We start from the raw sequence: 20,568 nt of genomic DNA, 5'->3' as shown, positions 1-20,568 counted from the left end.
TTCATGAATGATATATGAAAGTTTTTAATTTCTAAAGGTAAATCAGGTATAAATTTATTCCCACACGTAGATTAGCATTAAAGTCAATGGGAGATTTTTTACTGAATTTACCCCTATATATATTATATATATATATAAATGTGGAAAAAAAATTCGTTTTCAATGACTTTATCTCAGCTCGATTCATTGCCTCTCAAATTGCAAAATTAATTGTGGATTTATAGCAATTGATCTTGTATCATGACAGCAGATCGACATAAAGTCACCATCACATTTTCCTTAGTAGGGCTTGATATTGTTTGCCGATTGACCCGTATTCTACATATTTCCTGAGTGATTTCAACTCCAGGGTCTAACAAAAAGTGTCCATAGTACACGGATGCCCCATTCGCATTATCATTTTCAATGTTCAGTGGATAGTGAAATTGGGTTAAAAACTCTAATTTGGCATTAAAATCAGAAAGATCATGGGGAACATGTGTACTAAGTTTCAAGCTGATTGGACTTCAACTTCATAAAAAAACTACCTTGACCAAAAACTTTAACCTGAAACGGACAGACGAATGGACGGACAAACTAACGAACGGATGGACGAACGAACGAACGAACAGATGCACAGACCGAAAAAACATACAAATATCATAGATTTTTATTTGTTTTAACGTACAGTATGATAGCTAATATTTCATCGATATACAAGACGAGAACATATTCAGAATTAAAACATTAAGCAGGTTATGATAGGAAGGTCGATATGCGAGAAATGTCAACTGTTTCTTGAAAATGTCGGTTTGATGGATATGATTAGATAATTTGCCTTGCAAGATACCCTATAAGGGCCCCTCAGTTAGGCGTAGCAAGTGTTATTTAACGTGCAGATCTCTTGACACTCATGTAGTAGGGTAATAATATAGTATAGAACGGGATAATTCCAGGGATGATCATATCTATTTACCCCAGTCATCCCTTGTGACTACCTGGTATTTTTGTTTGACTGCCAAGTTATAATCTTGAAATTTTGCATTGGTCTTACAGTGCATATAAAATTCTGTTGCTATTGAAATACATTCAACCATGAAAGTATTATATTGACCATTTTACTTGGGAATCCATGATTCTACCAGTCAATAACCTGTAATCTCTCCCGTCAATTATAAAATATTCGTTTTACGCAATGCAGTTTATATCCTACATATAAGGATTGATTAAAAAAACTTATTTACTAACAAATATCGATCCCCCGGATCAATTTGATAACAACTTTATGAGTTATGTTGTATTTGAATAGATAAGTAACAGTAACCCAGCCAAAGTTAACATCTTAAACTCGACATATTTGGCAAAATACCATCTTTAGTTGAAAATTGTCCAGTTTGCCTTTCTTGTATATATAGGTCTAAAGTATATTAAATTTATATTGAACTCCTCTTCAACAGGTACAGAAAACTTATTGTTTAATGTCATAAATAAAGTATTCTCCATTTACGTATTTTAATTAATTTAAAGTTATTTAATACATCCGTTTTGTTGTTCTAATAATGGGAATGTTGTTTAAATCACTGTTTACCTTCGTATTAAATAAACTTATACCTTTCAAGACAGGTACAATCAAAACATATTTTCACAATAATTGACATTTTAAAGATTATGACGTGATTTTATTAGTTTATTTTTCATCTTTTGACTAAAATCCAGAGTATTTTGAAGTAGAAACATACCTCGATGGGTAATAATCCAGCCAAGAGAGAGCCCCGTATTTTTCAAGGGGAAAAGAATCTCAACAAAGTGACAGCAACCACAGAAGCTGAGTTAGAATCTGAAAGTTTCGTCAATGATAAGGTTTGTTTTATACAATTTACTATATATTATGTACTAAAATTTAAAGAGAACGTGTCTCTCTTCAAATGAATTTAAATGTAGTCTTCATTAAATAAGAAAATTTTAATCGTTACACATTTTATATTTGTATTCTTAAAATATAGAGATGTGGTATGATTGCCAATGAGAGAAAAATCCACCAATGTTCAAATAAAGTGGATGTAAGCAATTATAGGCAAACATACGGCCTTTAACAATGAGAAAAACCCACACCGTAGTCGGATATAAAAGGTCTCGACATGAAAATGTGAAACAGTTCAATTCAGAATACTCATGGCATAATTTATAACAAAACTATTAACGTAAAACAAACATGACAGGCACGAACCATCGACAACTACAGGCTCCTGACTTGGAACAGGCACATTTGCTGTCAATTTTCTATTTTATTCAAATCTTCTATTTTCCTTTCAATCTTATAATTTTATTACCTTGGTCGTAAAATGAAGAAAATGCCAACTTACTGTAATATGATGATTACCTATTTAATTAAATGAATTACAGAATAAAAAGATTTGCATTTTAATTTTGGATTGCAAATTTGAAATGGAACGGGGTAGGTTAAAATTCTTACATAAAATTCAGTATAAAGATACTTTTCAATTTAAAGTGGTAACAACTGTTATTTGTGTAAAAAGTAGTACATTTGAGTAGATGATGCTTCGTTGGTATAGTAATTTAAAATATCTCCGACACTGTCATTTACAGTTTTAATATTTAAATCTTCACTAAAATGCAACGTATTAAAACTATGTACTTAGAGGTGTCGATCACGTTAAGTGATGTTTTTAACTTAAATCAATGTATTATTAAATGATATGAGCAAATAAGCCCTAATACGGATAAATCAGCATGTGCAATACTAAAAACGTTTCACTGTCGATATAAATCAAGATTTAATATTGCTCTTCGAACAGGGCCAATACGGAAAAAAACAGGGCCAATACAGAAAAAAGCGGTAAAAAAGCCGTATTAGCCCTAGGGCTAATACAGGACGTTCACTTCCGGTTTTCAATTTTATTACGCCATTACTTAACTCTGGAAGTATCGTTATGTATAAAAACATTTGTATAATATTTTTTAAATTAAAGTCATAAAATAAACAGGTCAAATGATGTGCAATGTTTTGTAATGTCTTAAAGTTTTGAAACGGAAAAAACGAGGGCCAATACGGAAAAAAGCGGGAAAAAAACTGTATTGGCCCATGGGCTAATACGGGACGTTCACTTCCGGTTTTTAATTCTTTTATAATCATTTAATAAAAGTGTTATGAACTGGCTGTTTCTGTATTGGCTCTACGGGTCTCGAGGCCAATACAGCAAACCTTGAATCTATACCAGTGCCAATACAGAAACAACCAGTAAATAACACTATATTATTAACGCTTGAGTAATGAATTTGGAAATAAATAAACATCAAGGCTAAAAGGTATGACAACAACAACAACAAACAAAACGTACTTAATAAAATAAGATAGAAATTGACGCAATTTGCCTTTAGAAGTAGAGAAATTTACAAAAACGTCAGACCAAATAAGATGAGAAGAATCAGATCAGATTAGGAAAAAACGACAATAAAAATTGTGTCAGAAAAACAAGTTGGACATTACTACAGTTTATGATCTCGATATATTTAAAATGTAGTAATATATGTTCGTGCCTATAAGCGTAACAGACGTTTTCATGGTTTATACGCTACAAAAATACTTCTAGAATAAGTAAAGTTAATGTACATGTCTGGTTAGGGGGAGTGTTGGGATCCCGCTAGCATGTTTAACCCCGCAACATTATGTATGTATGTGCCTTTCCTAAGTCAGGAGACCGTAATTCAGTGGTTGTCGTTTGTTCATGTGTTACATATTTGTTTTTCGTTCATTTAAAAATAAATACGGCTCTTAGTTTTCTCGTTTGAATTGTTTTACATTGTCATTGCGGGACCATTTATAGCTGACTAGGCGGTTTGGGCTTTACTCATTTTGAAGGCCGTACGGTGACCTATAGTTGTTAATTTCTGTGTTATTTTGGTCTCTTGTGGAGAGTTAATTGTCTCAATGGCATTCATACCACATCTTCTGCGGGACCCCAATTGCGGCTACAGTTGTTCTCGACAACTGTCGGTATGGTTGCCTTATACTTCCAATGGAATTATCAGTCTTTGTAAGTACCAACCAAATAGTTTTCACAAGAATAACATGACAGGTACCTAACTTTCAATTAGCATCGTCCAAAGAAGAAAACAAACTTGATACTAGAGACTTTTAATATTAAGAACGATTTTAAAGATAGTGTGTCACGATCTATACTCTCGACATATCTAAATATTTGGCGCTTACAATACAGTAACTTAGTGTCGTTCCAATGTTTCCCGCAATATTTAAAAAGATCTGCCGCAGATTGTATTATTTCGTTCCCCCGAAAAAAAAATCTATGTATACTGGATTCTTTAAAAAGCCCCCGGTTGCGTTCTAAGGTCCCTTTCACGAAAATTTCATATCCGTGTTTGTAACAAATGTCGGTTTAGTAACATTCAAAAACAATTTCATGACTTATTATACTAAACCGATAATATAAAGTGATAATACATGAAATATCCGGCAAACTTTCTACTCTATCTACCTCTAGGTCGATAAATAACCGACACATAGATAAATACCTCGTTGCGCTGAAAATAAGTTTGTTGAAGTTCAAACTTTTCTTTGCAACCGTACTTTTCGGAATAGTCATGAATTATAATACAGTGCTTAGATAATAAGTTTTCTTTCAAACATTTAAGTTGTGCATTTTGCCACTATGCACGGAACTGATGTCCAGCGAATTTGTCTAAAAGTTCTCTAAAGTAATTAAACATATTATCCGGTCTAGTGCATTTTCTGACAAGTGTAAGTTTTTTCTTAGTTTCACAGTTATGTATTCTTATCGTTCCAAAGATACATTGGGAGCATCATTCGAAACATATTTTGTCCGTAAATTTTAAAGAAACCTCTTTAGTGCTATAAGATGGAAACGCAAAAGAAATGCTGTACAATTACGCACCCAAGTTTTACTCGTTTTAAAACCTTTGCAAGTTCTGCACTTAATTTAAAATTTGCGAATAGAAATAAAACAGGCAATCTGTTCCGGATTGAGGTCAACACTTATCAATATCACGGAATAACAAAAAGAATCCGAAAAATCAGTTACATATGGATAAATCAAATCATAATTAAAAAAGTCTCTCTCTATATATGTAGTTGAACAATGCATGCACCGACAATCGACTAAGTTGTGCGCTTGTTCTGTGTGTTTTTATGGCACTGCGTTTTTTGTTGTTTTGGTTATTCGAAACGACGTCAGGTTGCCGCCGTAAGAAATTTAATGCGTGCGAAATCTTTTTCACCAATTTTCAAACATTTTTTTCTCGGAAAGTACGAATGCTATGAAGATTAATATAGATATTGTGAAAAGATTAGAAAAATAACATGTCTATATTAGATTTTTTTTGTCGACAATCAGGTGCAAAACTAAACATAGTTTACTTTTATTAATAACGACTGTACACAACGTTTTTGCAAAAAAATGAACGTGTGACACTTTATTCACCAAATTAAAAAAATTAGGATCTTTTTTGTTTTTGTGTTTGTCCAATTTTGCGTTTGAAATTAATTAATTACAGAAAAACAACATTATACAAGCTAAAAAATATATCATTTTCTCACCTGATGACATCATGTATCCGTATTTTTTAACTTTTTTCGTTAAAGTAGTTTCCAAAATGGAGATGGGACACAATGAAACTTTGCAGATTTGCCTGGCGCAACAGAATAAGACTCCATTAGCCGTCATACAAATATATTATAATGGGTTGTTATTTTATGGCAATTTGCGACACAAAAAAAAAATAAATGAAAATCGGAAAAAAAGTCGATAAGAAGGCTTATACTTCAGTTTTTGTCGTCAAATGTTACCCTGGACAGCCCATTATTTTTCCAAAATCCATAATCAACAACTCTAACAAATGCGTTTTGTATTGTTTTAATGGAGATAAATGAACAAGGAAATTTATATCCAGCACAATGATATCTTTGTTTTAATTGAAATACGCTTTTTTTCTGCACCTGCAGCGCAGTTTTGCCCACAAAACATACAAAAAGAGTAAACGGTAAAAACATCGCGCGTAACGTCATTATTAATGGCACAAAACCTTATCACCTTTGCGTATGAGTTCTGAAACAAAAATTCCTACGTATCAGTAATACCACTACTACAAAAAATGATAAACTGATATTTTAGACGCTTTCTTTCCAAAATGAAAGCTTGTTGTGTCATGAATCAATAACACGACACACTTGACACAATCAAAAGAAAAATGTATTTCTCTCTCTCTCACTTATCCCCTTTATGAATACGTACATCGATGTCTTCAATACAGAATACATTTCCCTCTCGTTGCTGTTTTGATATGGTATTACAATGGACTTTTTATCCTGATTACTAAATAAGAACATTAACGTAAACACTACCATTCTTGTACCAAAGGGTGACTTCGGAATAGAAATATGGTCACTATGGACTTCTTTTCGTTTCCTCGTTTAGAAATAGTCTGTGCCACAATATCAGCACTTAAATAACCCTTGCAACAGCTCTTTCAGGGGTCAAAAGGTGGCATGTTGAAAGGCAAAATTTCTTATCCTAACCGATATAGTTACCCTCATTTTAATGTGGCAGTCCAAATTTCCCCAAGCTTTATCCCGGACATCCTCTATTACATGATCTACATATTGCATTTATTTTTAATTTGTTCTTGTCCCAAACATGTATGGAATATTTGCCACTGGATGTTATGATACCAACAATCAATCAATCACTACCATTCTTTGTATGTTTTTTAACATTCATGCTACTAGGTCTTAAAAGGCATACATATTAATAATCGTTTCTTTTAAAACTTGCTTATACATTTACCTAAAAGGAATGCCTGTCACCGATGCCACGTCTAACTTGATTAGTCGGGCATCTGCATATATTACTTTGACGCTGTTTTCGGAATTAGCGAACTGAGAATTAATTAACTCCATAATTGCAGGCCACAATTACCCTACTACAGATGTCTTCAAAATGATACGGGTGAACAGTCTTTAAAGTGCTTCCTTTTAGTAAGTCTCTAACCAACAAGATCAACAACACAAATAATAACGTTCCGAATCAACTAATGCTTGCAATTTTTGTTCAACAAAAATGTGTGTTCAAAGCAGCTAGTATGAATCATATTAAAACAATAATCAGGTCTCTTACAAATAATAATTGGTAATATTTTATCAATGAAAATTTAACACTACACAAATGATCATTGTATTAAAAACATGTTTTTGTGATATTCAAGATATAGTATGCTTATGGTTTACTTTTACAAATTGTGTCTTGGATTCATAGTTGTATCATTGGCACTCATATATCTTATATCTTATTATAGGTTAACGTTTTATGTCAACAATGCAGGAATGCTATATGACCAAGTCATCATGCGCATATCAAAAACAAAGTTTTAAAATTACATGACTTTGATTTAACACTTTAAACGAATGAAGTAGTCGAACTACTGTATAACTAGCCTGTCAACACTGAGGTTGTCAGTTCGAATCGAAGCAGGTGCGTTCGACTCCAATCTGAATTAAGGCGACTTGTCAGTTTTCCTACCGAAGATCGGTGGTTCTCTCCAGACATTCTGGCTTCGTCTACTAATAAAATTTGACCGCCACGAAATACAACAATAGTGATGAAAGTGGCATTAAACACTAATCAATCAATCCACCTCAGGATTACACGGGACTTTAGACATGAACATACATCATTTGGCTTGGTCAATCGAGCGTTTGGGCGCTCACTACCCTTACATCAGATAGTGCTGTAGCAGTTAAAAAATAACTTGAAAAGAACATAGTTCAAAATGAATAACTATTGAAATCGGTATTAGCAAGAAAAAAACAGCAACACATTTACAAAAACAAACAATATCAAACAATAACAACATTAACATGATTAAAGTACGCGTAATTGCTCCAATTAATTACAACTTGAGCCATGATGCTGAAGATAAAATGTGACCGGGAATAAGAAATCGTCGATGCCCTTTACATTTGATAAACATTATGTATAACTATGCTGTTTTAATACTTTCGAAATTATACACGTCACTTGTATTTTATACTTTTTTTTTTAATTTTTCAAAAAACAAGTTTTTCAATTCTTTTTCTGATACTATTATGACAATTTTTTATAAAGTGTTTTTTAGAAAGCCACATGCTTATTTTTAAATTTTATTATGTCTTACATTGAGGAATATTTATAGATATCGATAAATAACTAGAAATGATAAAAAAAAACTAACACATAGAAATAATGCTCATCATCTATATTTTCAAACCTAGGTTAAAATCCTTCCATCTCAAGATTTTTCTTTTGAACCAAATCCTATAACAACAAATCAAGTTCAACGAAGACAAGCAAAGCGAAATGTGGTTAAAAGAGTCCTGTACAGGAATGCTCTCTGCGAACAGTACGTTATTGCAGCAAACCATAACGGTTTGAATACTGATTTGATAGACTTTATCGATGATAACGCATCGAAGGTAGGCATAATGTGTACAAAGGAGCAGGTTCAGTAAGACTTCTTTTTGGCCCTAAAATATAGCAGTTTTACAAAATTGTTAAAATGTATACGTTTAGTTATTTATTGGACAGTAGAATGCTTCTGCTAAATAAATATGGGCTGTGTTTGACAATACAATGCACATATATCGGGTGCTAGCATCATTAAGTCATGCTAAATTACTGAAATGTTCACAATTTTAGAATATAGTTATATTTTAGACGGTTTCCGTCTTAAATGAAAGTGGCCGCATTCGTGTTCATTCTTAATATTGAAATGTAAATTGTATTTGATGACAACATGTGTATAAAGGTTGAGGATGAACACGGATGCGGCCACTTTCATTTTTGACAAAAAAACATCTGAAAAGTGACCATTTTTGACATATATGATAGATTTTTCATGTTTAAGCTAGAATCGGGGCGTTTTTAATGAGTAAATCAGTTAAAATCTTTTACATATACTTATTGAATCAACTAAAATAGACACATACATTTGTAAGTGTTTAAAAAGTATCTAAAATATTTCGTCAGATGAACTTGAAATTTGAGGCAAAAATCGACCCTTACCGAACCTACTCCTTAATAATATTTCATTATTTCGTGTTTGTGTCATTCGGTTATTAACAGTATCATCAACGATCGTACACAACATTGTATTATATAATTGTTGAAAATGTGAATTATTGTATTTATAATTTGCATACATTAATTTTTTACTTAGTGTTTTTTATAATGCGAAAATTTTATTTTTATTTTTGTACGTTATATAAAAATTAGAAGATGTGGTATGATTACCAAATATTGTGACAACAATCCACCAGAGACTAAATAATGTAGATTACACCGTACGGTCTTCAGCAATGAGCAAAATCCATGCCGAATGGAAATTGAAAAATAATGAAAAATAATTTAAACGAGGAAACTAACGGTCTTATTTATGTACAAAAAGAATAAACGAAAACAAATATGACAGACTGCGACAAAATAACATCATTGAATTGTAGGTACATAACTTGGGACACGCATATGTACATGTATAATGTAATAATGCTTTCATATGTGCAGAACGTTATAAAATCCATAGAGATAATTTGGCCAATTAAAGTAATACAAGGAATTGCAATATTATCTCATTTCTCGGATTGTTGGTAAGCTGAACAGGTGTACAGAAAAAAATACGTTCGATTTTGATAAAAAAAAAAAAAAAGACTTGACTAAAAGCTTTAAAAAGTAGTGAAACCTTTTATATTAATTCAGGTACCACGGATAGCACTGAACAGTTTTAGGGAGCTGAGAGATTATCTAAAAGAACCGATACCAAACCATCCGGAAAGCGACATTCTGCTGATCCGGTCCTTTATTATCTGGTTGTCAGATGCATTGGGTCATGATACAGTTGAGGATTTAGAGCCACCTCCGTCTTCTCCTTTGTCATACAGATCTGCTGAAGGACAAGGAAGAACCCCGGATGTATTGGTTAGACTTTTACGGCAACATAAAACTACATGTACCACAATATTTATCTTATTATGTTGGTATGTTAAAAGTATATAAGTAATATATTTTACCTGATTGGAGTGGTTTAAAATATATCTATTAGACCAACAGTTTTTAGTTATTGTTATCCAATTTGAAAGAACAGTTCAAATGAAATCAAACAAAGACATACTAAATGTAACAACAACAAACAACACAGTACAAAACCCTAAATACAATGTCCGACAATTATAATATCTGACCCGTAAGGGACACATTAAGGATTTTATTCTTTTGGGGTTTTTTCTGCTTCTCTGTGTAAATCAAGTAGAACTCGTCAAATGCAGCATATTTCGTGTATTAAAACTTTACTGGTCAAATATCAAAGTCAGATACCGAGCCGAACCAACGTAAAAAGGAAATATTTACCATAATGCGTCCATATATATATTTCATCTGGTAAACATTTCTAATAGGCACTCGGAGAAACAGGATAACTTATACTTTACTAAAGTATCGGGCCTATATCATGTATATCACATCCACAGTTATATGTTTTTAATGGTTTGTATTTAAGGGTTTTTTAGTTGAGTTTTTTTTTACTGCTGAACGGGATGTTACCATTAACTATGCAAATGCAATTTACGACCAGTACTTATGTTGAATGTTGTTTGTTATTTGATCATTGTTCGATTTTTGTCATGACCTTTGCAGTTTGCCTTTGACTTATGAGGTTGAATATCCATTTGGTATCTTCCGCTTCTCTCATTATATACATAAGAAAATGTGGTATGAGTGCCGGTGACACAACTCTCCATCCAAGTCACAATGTATGAAAAGTAAACTATTATATGTCAAAGTACACCCTTCAACAAGGATCCTTGGCTCATACTGAACAGCAAGCTATAAAGGACCCCAACATGACTAGTGTAAAACAATTCAAACAGGAAAACCAACGGTATAATCTATATAAAAAAAAACGAAAATGAGAAACACTTATAAACCACACCAACAAACGACAACAACATGCACCTGATTTAGGACATCTTCACTAGCAAAGGTTTACGATCCACTTTCCTCGTCTCCACCCTTGGCGGATTGAGATAGAATTTCGGAGACACAAGGTAATGCTTTTCATTGGTTCCAGTCGAAACTCGCTGCATCCAATCAAAAAGCGCCTATAACATGATCACGTGTAAATGTAGAAAGTGTATGTAAACGATTGCCACGTGCTTATTGTACATCAAGTCTTTATATCCCTAAACATACGACTATATTTAGTGACAATTTGAATGTTTTTAATCAACTAATAGGTTTTCCTGTGTATGTTATTTGCACAAATGCATTAATGTCAACGTATATTTTCGTTTCCTGCTTTACCAAGTGCGTAGAATCTAGACGCTACCGTGTTTTTACCTCCAAATTAAAGAGTTCAAGTGCTACCATTGGTCAAGAATAATGCATTCGGAATGGGCGTGACTTTAATCTACCGATAGATGGCGCAACATTGTTATCACAAATGTTGGCTTAATCTGTCAAGGGTGGTGAGGAGGGACGTGGATCGTTACCCTTTGTTATCGAATATGGATTTAGGACAAGTCCATGCAAATGCAGCGGATTTAAACGTTTTAACAGGCGCATATTTGTTATGACTTATTTCGGTTCTCTGGATATTACTAATGATATACATTGTTGCTGTTTGTCATATTTGATTTCCGTTTTTTTGTCTTGCATAGTTTTTTCTGATGTTTTACCGTTACATCACTGTCTCAGGTTTTGGGGAGGGTTTAGCGCCAAAAAACTAGTTCAACCCCGCCACAATCTGTATATGCCTGTCCCAAGTCATATAATTCAGTGGTTGACGTTTGTTGATGTGTTATATATTTGTTTTTCTTTCGTTATTTTGTACATAAATTAGGCCGTTTGCTTTCTCGTTTGAATTGTTTTACATTTCTCATTTCACGGTCTTTAATAGTTATGCGGTATGGCTTTGCTCAGTGTTGAAGGCCATAAGGTGACCTATTATAGTTGTTAATTTCTGTGTCATTTGGTCTCTTGTGGACACTGTCTAGTTGTCAATCGTACCACATTATAATAACCTATACGTACGGATTATAATTAAGAAATGTTTTTTGGTCAAAAGAAAAAAATCCGTTTATTTTTTACGTTTATTCTGAAATGTTTTGTATACATGTCAGTGAGTGTTATTTTGTAATATGTAAGCAGTAAATGAGATTCATAATAATCAGTATGACTCAAGATGTCAAACTGTAAAGGGAAAGCATGTAACACATTTTGTCTTCTTAGCTTAGTCCCTATCATTTTTCAGGGCTGCTGGTATTAAATGTGACAAGATAAGTGGTCTCTGCAGGAGTGATGATGGAAGTACATTACTTCCATGCGCATGGGTAGCAGTTTTTATTAAAGACACGTGGCAGCTTGTTCATCCATATCGCATATGTCGAACACTATCAGGGAATATATCAAAAGACATGATCAAATCTTATACTGATGTCCATTCAGATACTAATGAGATTCTAAAGAAAACATTCTTAGATCATTATGTATTGTCAAATCCAGAACATTTTATTCACGAATGCTTTCCTGATGATGAGAAATGGCAGTTACTTCTTGAACCAATAACAAAAGAACAATTCTTAGACCAAGACATGTTCTTTCCTCCTTGGTGGAGAACGGGTCTAAAACTTACTACTCATCTGAGCCACCGAATAACCTGTGACGATGGTAGAAGTACACTTGGTTTCATGGGAACATACGAATCCGTATATGAATTGGTACTTTGGTATAATTTAGAATTAATTGAGACAGACTTAGATATAAAAATTGAAAATGATAACTTCTTACAAAATTTTGTTTATCTTATTAGAAACGAATCAACCTGGACATGTGATATACTGTTTCCTTATACTGGTACTTACAAACTTGTATTTTATGCCGGTAAATATGGTGAACCTCTTCTAAAAATACTGGCAGTTGATATCGATTGCAAGGTGTGTCATCCTGAACCCGTGCCACTTCCTATTAACACTGGTGCTATTGGCCTTGGACCTGGTCCTTTCATGTACTTCTCTGGTCTATCTCATCCGTCATATAGATCTGGAATACTGCACATCGATTTGAGCAGACATTTCCAGATAAAATTTCGGATGGATAATAGGATGTCTGAATTGATTTCCATAAAAGCAAATGTGTTGTCTTCAGAAGCAACATCAAACCATTCAGAGGATTACGAAGTGACCAATGAACTAACCCAGTGTTGTTTAATACGAAGGAGAACATACAAAGAAGTAGTGATTGACGTCTTCCCACCAGAATCCCCAGGACAATACATTTTGCAGATATGTACCGAAACAAATGGATATTTGGAATCTGAGACAAAAACAGCCTGTTACTACCTGTTGATCTACGACGAACTTCCTTTGCAAGAATCACACGAGGTATATATACTATTAACTGATGAAGATACTTTCAGAACATAAAATGTAAAGGCCTTTTGCATTAAATTTTAACACAAAAGCATGAAAATCATTTTTTTGCGAATAAATTCGTTTCTTTGGACCATACTGCATACAACACATTATGGTTGTTGAAGTGTGTTCTCTATTGTTTCGTGTTTCTAAATTTTGGTTCGGATATAGCTTTTACTACTTCATTTTCTCGTGAAACCGTCGACCAAATAAAGAAAATTAACATTCAATTCTTGCGAAGGGTTACAGTAGGATAAAAAAGAATACATTGAACTCAACATTCAAATCACACTACAGACTTTCATTAATCAAAGCAATTAGATTGTTTCGATTGAATAGTTCATATCAAGATTTAAAATCACAAATATGAACATACGTATATATGCTGCTGATGTATTATTATATAATCATTTTGTTTGTGAGTTGTTATTGAGTTTGCTTGTATGGTCGGAAGGATTCCAAGTCGTTGTATAAGACTTCTATGAATAATTGCTGTTGTATTTGTCTCGGAATGTAATAAGCAAAATCAAGAGAAATTAGATCAAGATTTAGGTAATATCGATACAATGAATTCAATAGATGCTTTGGTCTAATATAAATATATGTTGCTTATGTTTTTTTATATATAATTGTAGAACTGTGGTGTCAGAGCTGCTCGTAAGAAGTTAAATGCTTCAATAGAAGGCAAGAACGTCAACGAAATATTATTCCGTATTCAGGACTGTGCTAGCAAGAAAATAACAGAGGTTGACCTAGATGTTCAAAGAGCTAGAGGAAAAGCAGCAATTCTCAACATTAAACAAAGTAATGGAAGTTTTTTTAAAATTTTATTTGTGTACTTCAAATAAGCTACACAAACACATTCTTAATATCAATGTAGGGCAACAAATCTTATTGCTTTTAGAATAATCATTCAGTCGGTCAACAAAGGATAACTTTGAATTTGCTATTTGATAAGGGACTTCTGATATGAATTTTCCTTTGATTGAGGTATTTTTGTTATCTTTCCGTTTTTAATTTTTTTCCCCTTTTTATCACGGTAACTGCCATACAATGCTATCCAAAATTAAGATTCCACAAATGATTTGATACCCTTTGTGAACATTTAGAACTCTATTTATTTCTAGTCTGTGGTGCTTGAAACTAACCTCTGTGTATTGAATAATACATAACGTCGAAGAACCCTAAAGTAAAAATTCAACACTGACATTAAAGAGGACACATATCAATCAAGTATTTACCTTAACTTCTTTTGCTTATTCAATTTGTATATTTATTTAGAAAAACTACACAGAGGTCGAAAAGTGGCTGTCGATCCACGACTGCATCATTCAAACATAGTAAGACAGTCGGAATATGAAGCAAGACTACATAGACTTATAAATATTCTCGAAAGACTGATCTATTATCTACAGCATGGTGACAGCTCAGAAACATGGGCAACAGTCGAAAAAACTAATGCAGTTAATCAAACAGTAAATCTGCTACTCACATTGTTCAGCAAGTCAGATGAGAAGGAAAAGGTATGTATACTTGCGTTTTTTTTTAATTTATCAAAAAAACACAATCCACAAAATACAAAATATTGTTTAATTTAGTACAAATGAAAGTGATGGAATTTGTTCAAATTATTTGTCAGTTGATTAGATATTTTGTTGATTTAATGTAACTATAACATGTTTTGCTAGTCTCGAGTTTAGGACATAAATAGTCGTAATCTTAAGTTTGCTTAAACTATTTAAGTTTGCCCAGAGATAAATTAAACTGTTGGATTAAGGCAGTGAGGTCGTTGATACAAATCAGAATTAAGAAACTGAATGGGTCCATCAATAACAATGCTACGTCAATCTTTAAAGACCCAAATGTTGCAAAACACCTATCCGACCTCCATGACAAATATGTTGTTGTCCCTGCAGATAAAGCCCCAAATAACATCGTTTTTGTGTGTAAAAGTCACTACATCAACTGCTTGATAAACGAATTAGGTATTGACAATTCACTTGGTAACTCAACATATACCCTCACGACACTTACCAAAGAGGAAATCCTGGATAATCATAGGTCTGTTCTATGTTCCTTTGGAATTTCAACCAAAGATGAAGAACTGGATCTTCCATCACTGTATTGGATACCTAAACTACATAAGTGTCCTTACAAACAACGGTATATTGCTGGGTCTTCCAAGTGCTCCACGAAACCTCTTTCTAAATTATTAACATCTATTTTATCAGCAATCAAAGACGGGCTTCAAAGTTATTGTGAAACTGCCTATTCTAGAGGTGGCGTGAATCAGATGTGGATACTTAAAAATTCAAAAGATCTTTTAGAGTACATACAATCTAACTCTCTTTCATCTTGTAACAGTATTAAAACATTTGACTTTTCTACCCTGTACACAAGTATTCCACATTCCAAACTAAAAGACAAATTGAAAGAGTTGATATTACTTTGCTTCATAAAAAAGAATGGCCAACGTAGATACAAGTATCTTGTCTTAGGGAGGGATAAATCCTACTTTGTAAAGAATCACTCTGATTCAAACAAAAAATTCTCTGAAACTGATATTATCAAGATGCTTGATTTCTTGATTGACAACATATTTGTTACGTTCAGAGGACGTGTTTTTCAACAGACTGTCGGCATTCCAATGGGAACAAACTGTGCCCCTCTACTCGCCGACTTATTTCTTTATTATTATGAGGCTGACTTCATGCAGGAACTTCTTAGGAAGAAAGATAAGAAGTTAGCAATATCCTTTAACTCTACTTTCCGCTATATAGATGATGTTCTTTCACTAAACAATTCAAAATTTGGTGACTATGTGGAACGCATCTATCCAATCGAACTAGAGATAAAGGATACTACAGATACAGTTAAGTCGGCTTCATATCTTGACTTACATCTAGAAATTGACAATGAGGGTCGGTTGAAAACAAAACTTTACGACAAAAGAGATGATTTCAACTTTCCAATTGTGAACATTCCATTTCTAAGTAGCAACATTCCAGCAGCACCTGCATACGGGGTATATATCTCCCAATTGATACGATATTCCCGTGCTTGCATTTCCTATCATGATTTTCTTGATAGAGGTTTGCTGCTCACAAGGAAGCTATTAAACCAAGAGTTCCAAATGGTGAAGTTGAAATCATCCCTTCGTAAATTTTACGGACGCCATCACGAGTTGGTTGACCGTTATGGAATAACCGTTTCACAAATGATATCGGATATGTTCCTTACGTCGTAACTACAATCCCCTTCCCTTTCATGAATATGACCTACCGAATTAGACTATTTACCGGATTTGTAATCACTTAAGCAACACGACGGGTGCCACATGTGGAGCAGGATCTGCTTACCCTTCCGGAGCACCTGAGATCACCCCTAGTTTTTGGTGGGGTTCGTGTTGTTTATTCTTTAGTTTTCTATGTTGTGTCGTGTGTACTATTGTTTTTCTGTTTGTCTTTTTTATTTTTAGCCATGGCGTTGTCAGTTAGTTTTAGATTTATGAGTTTGACTGTCCCTTTGGTATCTTTCGTCCCTCTTTAATCATGCTTACATCCAACAGTCATATAGGATATGAACTAAAGAAGATTTTTGATTTAAGTCCATGCAACAGAAAAGCAACCTGGAAATTCCCCCCAAGTCCATATAAATGAGAACAAAATAATGTCCTGGATAAACAAGTTAATCTCCACCATTAACAGCGAGAGATACGAAAAAGGATAAAAATTATAAATAAACCAGAAGATAATGGTTTTAAAGTAAACTCACTCTGCTGGCATCAACCTCATGGTGTCTTATAATTCAATTTCGGTTAATATCCTTCCTAAAATGTGTCAAACGGGAAATCATAAAAACGACAAAAAGATTGACTCGAGAGTATTATCCTCTGGCTTAAAACCTGAACTATATCGACAAGGTTTTAAAAAAGAAAGCAAATTTTCATATACACAAAGCTTACAAATAAGACAGAAACTTACGCAAGTGTTTATTTTGATTTGTTCTATTTAAAAAGATTTCGTACTAAAACAAATATACGGTCTTTGATATTTGCACATCAAACCTTCTGACAAAACTGATACTTGGTAAGAAGTATTCTTAGCCTACAGAGCGAAAAGGAAAAGCTGATACACAGTCTTACAAATATGTACATGCGATTGATAGATGAAACATATTAAAGAATCAAACGTAATAATACTTTTGTAGACGAAACGCGCGTCTGGCGTAAATACAACATTTAATCCTAGTATCTAAGATGAGTTTATATACATTAAACTGTCTTAGCGTTAAAGCAGGGACGAACTTCAGTTGACACAGCTTGTACTTAAAACAAACTGTTTTCTTGTGGTCCATTTTTTTTTTAAAAAAACATTTCAGGATACTGTTTGGTTGATTGAAGAACTCTCAAAAGAGCTGAAGCAGCACGGCTTTATTATTTTACCAGAAGACATTAGACGGACAATGGATTTAATGGAAGATTTCACATTTAACCATCGAGTAAAGATTGCATCAGACATATTCAAATGCGTAAGTCGAAAGTAATCAAATTGGAAGTAGTTAATGTTTGTGCTGAATATTTTTACCATGCCTTGTACAGAGATTAGAAATTGTGATGTGATTTCGACCAAAGGACAAAGCGCATGCACGGTTGGATAACAGATTTATCTATCATGAAATGAAGCTAGCTTAATCCTTTAACATCGTGTTTCGTTGCCATTTCACTGATTAATTCAAAGTTTGGTGATTAGTTTGATCTCATGTGGATAATTGAGTACTGCTGAAATGCGTTTAGTCGACATACGACTCATCAGTGGCGTGCAAAAAAAGACAGAAGTTATAAAGTTTAAAAATTAAAAAAAAATCGAGAAAAAAAATGTGCGAAAAACGGCTAAGCCAATATTTTGGGTTAGAATGACCTTAGTTGTCGAACAATTTACCTGTTTTATAAACAGTAAATTTATAGAGAATGTACATATTATGATTAATATTTCAATTCAACACAGACTGAGGTGCTGTTATACCTTTAAGCTCAGTGACGTATCGAGCACCCGCAAAGGCATCAGTCCAGTTTAAAAAAAATGCTTCAACGATTCACTGCTTACAATAATTTGTATGCAAGCGAGCAATACATCTACAGAAGACTCATTAATGATGCACGAATCAAAACTGTTGGAAGACAAACTCATATAATTAGGAGAGAGTATATGCTCGTTATCTATCAATAGTTTTTTTTTCTTTAACTATATATAATATCTAAACCAATCACAAATACTAATATACCTAACTTCATAACGTACTAGTATTAATTATAGCTGCATTAGTGTTGTGCATTGATAAAAACAGATAACAATGTTAATATATACTATTATCTGTTCATATGAGACATATTTCTTTATCTTTTGCAATTTTAAGGTTAGATGTAAAATGTGTAAGATTTGTAATTGTCTTCATTGATAACGTGTTTGCTGTAACGTTATTAAGGATGTGCGAAAGATACCAGAGGGACATTTAAACTGCATAAGTTGAAATTAAACTGTTGATGTGTATGTTATTTGTTTGTCGTTTATTTTTTGTACATACAAAAAGGCCGCTAGTTATTCGTTTGAATTGTTTTACATTTTTCAGTTCGTGCCTGTTTATAGCTGACTATACGCTCATTGTTGAAGGCCGTACGGTGACATATAATTTCTGTGTCAATTGGTCTCTTGTGGAGAGTTGTCTCATTGGCAATCATACCATATCTTTTTATTTTATATTGACAACGCCATGGCTAAACATTTTCATTTTAGAGAATGTGTGATAAAATGTTTTGTTTATTACAGGTTAACGAGATAGTAACATTGCTGATAAGTGAATGGAATGCGTTAGAAAGATAGACATATTCAAAGAGGCAACAGTGTGAATGAACGGCAAAGATGTTATAATTCTAATATATAGCTAAATATCTACATTAAACCTATTATGTTATCTCCAACAATCCTTGGCCATTCGTTATCTTCGAACCTATTTCAAAGCCATTTTTTTCGAAGAAAAAAATCCTCAAATTTATACGGACGCCATCATAAGATTGTAAAATCCTTATAAAAAATCTATATCACAGATATCCTGGTAAATGTTGCAATTCACATTACTACAATCCCATCCTATTCTTTAATGCTGATGTCATTGCACGAGACTTATCAACAGTCTTGAAGGCTGTTTTATGCATATGTGGAGCAGAACCTGATTACACTTCCGATGTATCTGCGATCTCCGCTAGCTTTTATTTAAAGTGGTTCGCAATGCGCTTGCTTTTGTTTTTGATGTTATACTTTGTGATTTTAAATGTATCGATGATTGTGTTGTTTTAACTTTTGTCTAACCTTTGTCATAAAAGGTCAAAATTTCACATTCGGTCAATTTAATTGGCAGTGGTTATAAAATTAAGATATGTTTTACGTGTTTGGTCATTTGGACATTAATGACCATTTTTGGTAGTGGGTGATGTTAAATCACTTCATACCTCATCAAAGTATTGTAAATGAGTAGGAGTTATATCTGATCAACCTTCCGGGTCACCTGAATTTAACCCTGGTATTTGGTGAGGTCTGTATAGCTCGAGATCAGTCTTTAGTTTTCAAGGTAGTGATGTGTGCCACAATATTGAATGGAACCCATGCAGTCCAGTAGTTAGCACATTTATGGTCTCATAACATGCCATTAATATATTCCTTTTCTTTTTATTTAATGTAGATTTGTTTAACCTCTAGACAAAGAAAAGTTAGGACGTAATTTATAAAAAAAAGTTTACGAAAAACGAATATCACTAATATGACAGATATGAAACAACGACAACCCCCGAAAAAGACATCCTGACTTGGGCAGGAAAATAAAGATAGTGTCGTTTTTAAACATGGGTGTGAGCAAGCAAACACACCGCTAACCTGGACAGTGGTATAACAGCACAACATAAAAATATGTTGCATTAGTGAAACTCAAAAGATCAGTACCAGACACAAAAACAGGTAATATAAAATAAACACAAAACGCCGATATCAGTACACGTAGTTACTGATAATTCATTTTGAGATAATTATATGAATAGCTAAAAATAATTT

At 33.3% G+C, this 20,568-nt stretch overlaps 1 protein-coding gene across 1 annotated transcript; it reads left to right on the top strand.

The window, feature by feature from the left end:
- Positions 1-1,598: 1,598 nt before the first annotated feature.
- LOC139503165 (lim and transglutaminase domain protein ltd-1-like) lies at positions 1,599-19,438 on the top strand. Its single transcript, XM_071292898.1, has 8 exons — positions 1,599-1,839; positions 8,282-8,482; positions 9,762-10,039; positions 12,310-13,438; positions 14,104-14,272; positions 14,750-14,991; positions 17,849-17,998; positions 19,294-19,438. Exons 1-8 carry the CDS (start codon positions 1,723-1,725, stop codon positions 19,345-19,347), a joined length of 2,340 nt encoding a protein of 779 aa, XP_071148999.1. The 5' UTR covers positions 1,599-1,722; the 3' UTR covers positions 19,348-19,438.
- The last annotated feature ends 1,130 nt before the right edge of the window (positions 19,439-20,568 follow it).

Source organism: Mytilus edulis, chromosome 14, assembly GCF_963676685.1.
Source record: "Mytilus edulis chromosome 14, xbMytEdul2.2, whole genome shotgun sequence".
Lineage (NCBI taxonomy): Eukaryota > Metazoa > Mollusca > Bivalvia > Mytilida > Mytilidae > Mytilus > Mytilus edulis.
This window is presented reverse-complemented; position numbering and strand designations above follow the sequence as displayed.

Coding starts and splice junctions, on each gene's coding strand:
- LOC139503165 (XM_071292898.1), top strand. CDS start 1,723: ATGGGTAATAATCCAGCCAAGAGAGAGCCCCGTATTTTTCAAGGGGAA. Junction 1,840..8,281: donor AAAGTTTCGTCAATGATAAG/GTTTGTTTTATA, acceptor TTTCAAACCTAG/GTTAAAATCCTTCCATCTCA. Junction 8,483..9,761: donor TCGATGATAACGCATCGAAG/GTAGGCATAATG, acceptor ATATTAATTCAG/GTACCACGGATAGCACTGAA.